The sequence below is a fragment of the Sceloporus undulatus genome, chromosome 1 (assembly GCF_019175285.1).
Source record: "Sceloporus undulatus isolate JIND9_A2432 ecotype Alabama chromosome 1, SceUnd_v1.1, whole genome shotgun sequence".
Classification (NCBI taxonomy): domain Eukaryota; kingdom Metazoa; phylum Chordata; class Lepidosauria; order Squamata; family Phrynosomatidae; genus Sceloporus; species Sceloporus undulatus.
Genome location: NC_056522.1, coordinates 288,418,220 through 288,427,083, shown reverse-complemented (window position 1 = coordinate 288,427,083; position 8,864 = coordinate 288,418,220). Strand labels below are relative to the sequence as shown.

Genomic DNA, 8,864 nt, shown 5'->3' with positions numbered 1-8,864 from the left:
GGTTAAACTGGATGGGCCTTGAGGTTGCTTCCAGCTATGAAAATAAACTTTAAGAGCTAGAAAGGAGCATGGAAATATGCAGGTAGCTTGGAAATGACTAACAAGATTTAAAGCTAGAATGACGATTTAGATTATAACTCATCCCTCCATATTCGTGGCTTTGATATTTGCAGATTTGATTATTCATGGATTTGATCAATATGTTCTCTCTAGGAATATCTAGGTCCTCCAGTGTAACTCTGTGGTCAGCTTTAAGTAAAAGTTGCACTGAAAGATTTAGAGATTCCTAGAGAGAATATACTCTACTAGGCCTTTGTAGCTCCTCCAGCCCAATCCTGTGGTCAGTGTCTGTTTGGATGTTGACCACAGAGTTGCACTGGAGGACCTAGAGATTCCTAGAGAGGTGTCCTCTCAGGTAAAAACATAGTGTTTTTGTTATTTGCGGTTTTTCCATATTCACGGGGGTCTTGTGCCCCTAACCCTAGCGAATATGGACAAGTGTATTTAATTTAAGGAACAAGAGCCTGAAATATTTCACTATTCTACAAGTGTACTCTCTCCTGTCAACCTTCCCATCATTTTGTAATCATACACCTAATTTAGATATATGTTATTGTTTTTCACTTTAAGATTGGTCTCAAGTGGCCCATATCATTAATTAGCAAGACTATATAACTTCCCTTCTTGATATTAAAATCAGTACTTTGTAGCAGGTGTTTTGAATGGACTATAGTTTTCATGGTATGCAATACCGTCACCCCTCCTAACTCGCAGATCTGAGATCCGTGCCCTTGAATATCTGCAGAGAGGTGATCTCTGCTATTTTCAATGGCACACTGAAATAATAACTATTGATTGCAGGCTTTCTTTCATCATTCAGTTTAGAGTTGAGAGAACTCTTATTCTGAAAACCGGTTTTTGCAAATACTGTTAATGATCCCCATTTCCCGAAATTCTGGTTTTATGTTGTAGTTTTTGGACATTTGCAGTTTTATATTTTCTTCCAAATACAGAGGCCAACATCTCCTATAATCAAAAGACACACAGTATGTAGACAGATCTTGTAGCACCTTTGAGACTGAAAGAAGTTGGCAGCATTAGCTTTCATGGACTATGAAAACTCATGCTGCCAACATCTTTCTCTCAGTCTCAAAAGGTGCTACAAAGTCTCTCTACATACAGTCTGCCCTCCCCATACACAGAAGATCTGTTCCAGACACCCCCCCCCCCCATGTATGGAGAAAACAGCATATGCTCAAGCCTCATAGAAAATAATGTGGCACATGCTCATGGTGGTGCAGGTACGCACATTAGTTCTGCCAGGGCTTGAAAAAATTATGCCAAGAAAACCCAGGGATAGGTTTACCGTACATTAGAGTTGCCATACAGAAGTCAGAAATAATTTGAAGGCACACAGTAACAACCATCACATTTAGTTGGCTGTATCTCTTTTCCTAAACCCTTTCAGTGTCTAGCACAGACCTCCACAACTTGGAAGTAGGTAAGGGCCAGAATTAAAATAGGATAAAGTTCTTCAGGTTGCAGATAGGTTTGTAGCAGCTCACTTCCCAAGTAAAAGTGTAATTAATTATTAAACTATTTTGCAAATAAGCCATATCATAAAAAGGGGAATTTTCAATTAATATCAGTAAACACTACACTTATGATTTTTACTTATCATGAGATCACATTAATATTTTAAAAATTACTTTGCTAAGTGGTACAAGTTTTAATACACTTTTAAGGTTTCTTACTGTTTACAACAGTTAGTTAATAGGGCACATTACACTTCTTGTCAGCAATCAGTTTATCATTCTCCAGAATCATATTTGAAATTGGTGTTTTCAAAATATCTTCCATGTGTTCATTGGCTAGGTCTGATCATTACCAGGTTATCAAGTGTCTACAGCAGGCACGCATGGTTGCATAGAATCTGAACACTTTACCTGTAACCTGGGAATTCTGATCGGAAAGGAGGGGGAGATAATATTCATATGGATTACCAGGGATTTTTTGGAGAATAAGTTATGAAAATGCCACAAATATCACAATATAAAGGAATCACGAATTAAATTTTGCCCACTTCTCCATCACATATGGTATTTCCCTTTAAAGTACAAATAATAGGAAATTAGACTACCACAAATGGCTTCTTAAATTATTATTTTTTTTTTTTAAATACAAGGCCTTGGACAGCAAAGTTCCTTTTACAAGTGTTTTTTAATGCCTGCCTTCCCATCCTCCATTTAAATGGAAGGTTTTTTTTTTAAAACAACACCGGCACTGGGATGGTGAAGGAGAGCTCTGGAGTAAGGCTAGGGTACAGTGGTGAAGGCTTGGGGGGGACTGGTCCTCCTTCCTCCTCCTCCACAGCCAGCCTCTCCTCAGGAGTAAGGTCAGGCTGTAGAGAAGCCTTGCCGAACAGGTTGGTTGGCTATTAGCAACCAGCTACTACACAACCCACAGGAAATGGGCTGCTGGAAATGCACCCCCCCCCCGGGCCGTATGTTATGCAGTCCTGGTCTAGTAGGAGCTGCAAGAAGCCCTGGTGGCACAGTAGTTAAATGCTTGTACTGCAGCCATTCACTCACTACCCACAAGGTTGTGAGTTCGGTAAACCACTTAGTACATCAGTAACCAGTATAGAAATGTACTTGCTATTGTAGTCATTTTTGCATTATATGAAGACATCCCTCCAGGGCTTTTAAACAGTCTACAGTTTATGGTTTGCTCCTCTTGTTTTAAAAATGTGTCCTAATTGTATGCAAGGGGTATCGTAAAGTAATAATTATAACCTGGAAGTTATTATGGTATATTGATGAAATTTTGCTAGTGTCATCATTGATCCCTAAGTGCATGATGTTGAGAAAATCAGCTCATTGTGTCCTTTATTTTTGGTACAGGTTGTGCCAGAAGTGACTAAAGTGTAAGATGGAGAAGATTGAGGCTCACAGCGGGATAATGTTCCTGCATTTGAAGGGTAGTAGTGCCCGGCAAATTCATGATGAAATTATGGTAGTTTATAGAAACGATTGCCCTTCTTATGACACTATTGTGAGGTGGAAAGGGAATTTCTAAACTGGTCACATGTCCCTCACAGACAAGACAAGATCTGGAAAACCATCATTGACAGATGATGCGGCAACAGTGAAGACAATGGAGTGTTTAATATATAAGATAAGCAACCATCCAAATGATTATGAATGAAACTAGTCTGAGTTATGGTAGTGTGTGGGAAATTATTTATGACGAACTGCACACGTCAAAGGTGTCTGCACACTGAGTTCCATGTTTGCTAACCCCTTTCCAGAAACGAACACGATGTGACCTTTCAAGACAGATGTTGGCACTGTTAGAACAGGATGAAGAGGATTTTTTTGGTTGTCTGGTAACCATGAATCTTGGATCTATCGGTATGATCCAGAGATCAAAACCATGAGCATGGAGTGGAAGCATGCCGATTCACCTCCCCCCCCCCAAAAGGCAATGGTGCAAAAGTCAGCAGGGAAAGTCATGCTTTCAGTTTTTTGGGACTTGTTGTGGAATCATTCTCAAAGATTACCTTGCAAAGGGACTAACCATCACTGGCACATACTACAGCAATCTTCTGGACAAATTGCAAGATGTTCTGAAAAAGAAATGCCGTGGTATGCTCTCCAGAGGCATTTGTCTCCTAGCAGACAATACACCAGCTCAAGTTGCAGTTAACAAAGCAAAGGCATGTGGCTTTGAGTTTTTGCAGTACCTGGCTTATTCTCCCGACATCACACCAAATGACTTTTTCTTGTTCCCAGAAATGAAAAATCAATTGCGGGGTTGCCGATTTGACAACACAAATGACACCATTCATGAAGTGGAAGAGTGGTTCAAGGTGCAATCTGCAGACTTCTACAATAATGGTATTTGTAGGTTCAAGAAATGCTGGGGGAAATGTGTAAACCTGGACAGGGACTACATAGCGAAAAGTTAAGAACTACAAATCAAAACAAAATTTCTGTCAATTTTTTAAAAGGGATAATTAAAACTTTACAAGACCCTCTCGTATACTATACTACTGCCTGCCACAAGTAAGGAGCTTTTTGAGAGTGCACATCTGAAAAAAATCAGTATTCTGGATTAAGGTGAATAGTTGTGTCATAACTCACCTCTAAAGATTCAGACAGTGAGGAGAAGGTAAATTGCCAGAAATCTGCAGCTCCTGATAACGAGGTTCTGAGTCTGAGAAACAGGTTTGAGGTACAGGTAGAGGGGAAGTTACCTAGTAGGAGGCTGCAGACGCTGAAGAGTGCCATCATCCACTGAACAAAAGAGACAATGCTATTCCCAGAGGTTATTAAGTAAGAGACACCAACTAACTGGGCACCTGAGGTCTTGAAACAGCTGCCTATAAATCCCCGTTATGGCAGTTTATTGCTTTCAAGCCTCGCTTTCCTGGTACCTATTATTACTTTCTGGTGTGTTTTTGACCTTCAACTGGCTACAATTTACGATCCTATTTCACTTCTTGTTGGCTTTGCTTATTTGGACTACCGACTTGCTGAACAACCTGTGGGCTAGCTGATGACCACCCTCTTACATCTCCCTTCATCCTGCTGTATACTCTGACTGATCTGGAATTAACAGCTCCACAGCTCTTCTATTCTAACCACATGATTCCTGGGACAGTTGCTTACTGGAACATAGCACAATAGTTTTGAGTATTATGCTTTCAGTTTTTAGTATCTGAAGCACATTTCTATAGGCAAATCTTGTCTTTATATATTTACAGAAAAAAGTTAGCATCACTATGTGACACACAGTCTGTAAATTCCATTTAAGAGATGCAAGTATACAAACACAACACTTCAAGATACCTCTTCTCTTGTCTCAAATTTCCATAGATTTTACTGCAAATGATTTAGGCTTACAAAAATACAGTATACAAGAATGATAGCATCCCATATTTTGTACAAGCTAAATAATTTTGATATACAAAACGTCTGGTTTTATTACAACAACAATGTACAACCAATGTTTATTTACATTGCAAAAAAGTATATAAACCACAATTTAAACATTCTGCTACTGGCAGCTGCTCTATTTCAGGAGGTAGCTTTAATTAACAAAATACACTGAAGCCACATTTCCCATCATGTGTTTTATCAAATAATTTACAATACAGAGAAAAAAATCTTTTTATACACACTATGTACAATTTAATTTTCCTAAAAGCAATCTAGATTAAATCATTTAGCAAAAATTAAGCCAGAATTTCTGGTATGGCAGTGGAATTACAAACAATATAACTTCTTTTTAAAATATTATGATTTAGGTTTATCATGAATTCATAATTTTATGCTGCTCAAACGTCACACTAAAGGCAACAAGGATCACACTTGATAAATAAGAATCAATGAGTGCCTTAAAATGCAAGAATTAACCTTATCCCAACCTTTGGTTTTAATTGAAGCCCATTTCCACATTACTGTAAGGTAGCAGCAAAATAGATCCTATGCAGTAGGGAAATTTACATGTTTTACTTCTGTGTCTATGAAGATCATCATTTTTAATGCTAAATAAATGTGCTATGTTCAGGCCTATTATACCTATTGCAAAGCACTATGTGCTGCAGTTATAATCCAATTATTTCCTTCTCTGAAGAACATTTTACCTCATGACAGCAGTTTATGTTGATACACAAGGTAAATTTCCACAGCCCTGTTTGCTGTCACAGGACACACAACACAACCCAAAAATTCATACGTTCTTCAAGTGCTAGTTTTAGCTTGAGTGACAATGGAGAAGAAGGTTAAAATGCTCTGGGGATGCATGACCCCATTTGTGGGCAGCTCCATATGCACAGTGGAGACCAGAGAAATCACCATAACTACAGAAACCAAACACAGATTTGAAGATCAGAGAAAAAGCACATTGAGGCTACAAAGTAACATAACATGAATTTGGCTAACACGGTTTTCCATACTAGGCTAGCAAGTGAAAGTTCCAAGTTCCCAATTGCTGTCAGGCAGAATTCTGCATCCAGAATTCATCATAAGGGGTGAAATTCTGTTTAAGAACAATAATTCTGTAAATCCTGTATAACAGACTAAAATAAAAAGCATATTCCAGACAAATTAAGCCACTGAGTTATGAAAATATGTTTTGCCTATATTTGTCTCACAGTTGCACGCAGGAAGAATACTCCCATATTTTGGCCCTGCAGTAAATTGTCCTGAGATTGAGTCAGAAATGCTATACAAAAGTTAGCAACAGCTCTCCCTCCCCACCCACCTCCCTCAGCTACAGCTCTCTGTTGTATTAATGGGAAAACTTGACAGAATTCACATTCCAACAGAAGCAGTAAGTTACAATTGCATAACAACCTGAAAGAATATCATAAGAACATAAACATAATATATAACTACTTGCCAAGAAAAAAAAGTTACAATGATTATATAAATTTTGGTTTTCCAATTATTTACATTAAGAGCAACAGCTCTTATTTTAAATGATAGCTCAAGATATTTACTGCTTCATCCCTTGTTTATAACTAGCCCCAAACAATGATTTTAAAAAGTGCTTCCAGGTAAAAAAGTTGAAAAATCCCCAATGTCTATATGAAGCATCATGTCCTTTTAGCACATGGTTTGCAGTAAAGTCTTTCAGTCTTTACTTCTTGGGATGTTGTAGGCATAACGAACCAAAGGGAAACCTCTGCTTTGATAAAAACAAGCACGTCCACAGGCTTGTACTTGGTCTGAACTATCTGACACAAAAGAGTCCTCTTCATCAGCATAATCAGAATGGGCAGATTGAGTACCACAATCTGACCAGTAGCCATCTGCCCTTTGACAAGGCACTACTGTCAGAGCAGGACAACTGTGGGATTTTATTAAGTGTTTACATGGTACAGGCTTGGATATAAGCAATGATTCACAGCATTCACACATGGTAAGGTTGCCCTGCAGATGTGTATACATACCACAGTCATAGTAAAAATCCTGTGTCCCACAGCCACCTTGTGTATTGACAGCAATTGTTCCAGTACCATTCTTCTTGGTGATGTGCCATCTTAATAACTTCCAATCTTCTTTGAATTTGGGATTGAAGAACACATACAAGACCGGATTCAAACATGCAGGCAATGGGAAAAATATTAGAGTGACAGATTTCATGATCTCAGGGCTAATAGAGATTGCAGTGATGAGTGGTGCAAAGGAGAAAAATGCCACAGGGCAAAAAAAGATGCAGTTGGTGAAGATTAGCCAAGCAACATGTTTAATCATGCTGGCCTGTGTGTTCTCAGACAGGTCTTCTTTTTCTAAATTACAGTAAAGTTTGGTATAAATAATAGCCATCAGCAAAAAGGCTAATGAGTTTAGGAGCACTAAAGTAACTGTAAAGCCCAAGGAAGGCGTTTCTCCAGTGGGAAAGGGCAGGCAAAGGGGTGATGCAGAATACTCTCCCTTATGGAAAAGTGGCAAACATCCTGCTACCAATGCACAAAAGAAAGCAAGAGTGGCTGCAATTCGAAACTGTTTTTGATGATTACTTTTGCCCTTTTTAAGGATATCCTTTGCAGATAAGCTCCGCTCAATAGCAGCTAGCATTAGGAACAAAATGGCACTTTCTGACGAGAAGATTGCAAGAAACCCAGCAACTTTACAGCCACTGCCTGTCTCCCACCAGATGCCATATTCAGCAAACCTCCCCCAGGAGACTGCATCGAGGAAAGTTAATATCCCAGTATAGATCCCCATAAGTAAGTTAGATATAGAAATCAAACCTATAAACAGTTTGGATGAAGGCAGTGAAGTACAAGAAGTAAATATAGTTAACATGACAAGCATATTGAAGAACAAAGCAACCAGAAAAATAAACCAGACTGTAAGACGAATCATCCAACTTCCAAGTAAGTATTCACAGGGCTTGAAAGCACCTTAAAAAAAGAAGAAAAACAAAGTGTTGTTTTAATGCAGTAAAAAAAACACATGTGGCCAGTTATTAACATGTTTTATTGGTACAGGGTAATTAAAAAATGGTGCAAAACTGATTTACCTTTGCACCATTCCTTTTTAATCACCCAGTATTGGGACATGCATTATGTCTGGAATAAACATTTAAAGCCCTACACAGGGTGAGATGAACATAGTGATATGCAGGTATGGTATTATTAATAAAATGCCCTTGAAAAGATAATTATTCAAATAAAGGAGCAAGAGGGAAATATATCAGACTTTAATGAGGCTTCAGCTAATCAACTAATTGCTGTACTTTTACAGCACATAGGCACAATTAAACCCATAAGGCTTTCTCTCACCTCCCCCCCTTAAAAAAAAGTCCCACGTTCTGAATTTCACTTTTAAAACATGATTTATTTCTGTTTTTAATCAGTCTTCTTCCACTAAAATCCAGGTTGTTGTAGGATGGGCAGAAATATTACTTAAACAGAGATATAATTAAAAATATCCTTCATAAAAGGAAAATACTAAAAGACAACAAAGCACTACAAAACTATAGACTGTAAAACCAAAGCACACTACTGCTTAAGTCAGCCAGCCAGATACACACAATTTTCTATTACACACACACACACACACACAGAGAGAGAGTTTCATCTTTTCAATATTCAAACCCATTTGGGATATTTTTATTCTAATTCTACTGTAATGGTACATGCACTTGTACCATTGCCAATACTTCCCTCTTCCAAGCAGCAAAGATGGCAGCTAACCAATACAAATAAGCCTTATTAAGCCTTGTATTAGACATCTAGCAGCTGTGAACACACACAAATATTAACATATAAGAATATAACTGTATATGCTTATGGAGACAAGATGCCATTAGAAGGGCATGCTGTTGTTGTCAACTGCCCTCAAGTC

At 38.2% G+C, this 8,864-nt stretch overlaps 1 protein-coding gene across 2 annotated transcripts in view; it reads right to left on the bottom strand.

Annotated features, from left to right (window-relative positions):
• Positions 1 to 4,859: 4,859 nt before the first annotated feature.
• Positions 4,860 to 8,864, bottom strand: part of LGR4 (leucine rich repeat containing G protein-coupled receptor 4) — a 181,784-nt gene continuing 177,779 nt past the window's right edge. For both annotated transcript variants that reach the window (XM_042478342.1, XM_042478434.1), the window contains exon 18: positions 4,860 to 7,918. In XM_042478342.1, the coding sequence (XP_042334276.1) occupies positions 6,642 to 7,918 (1,277 nt within the window). In that variant the 3' untranslated portion in view covers positions 4,860 to 6,641. The remainder of the gene's footprint in view (positions 7,919 to 8,864) is intronic.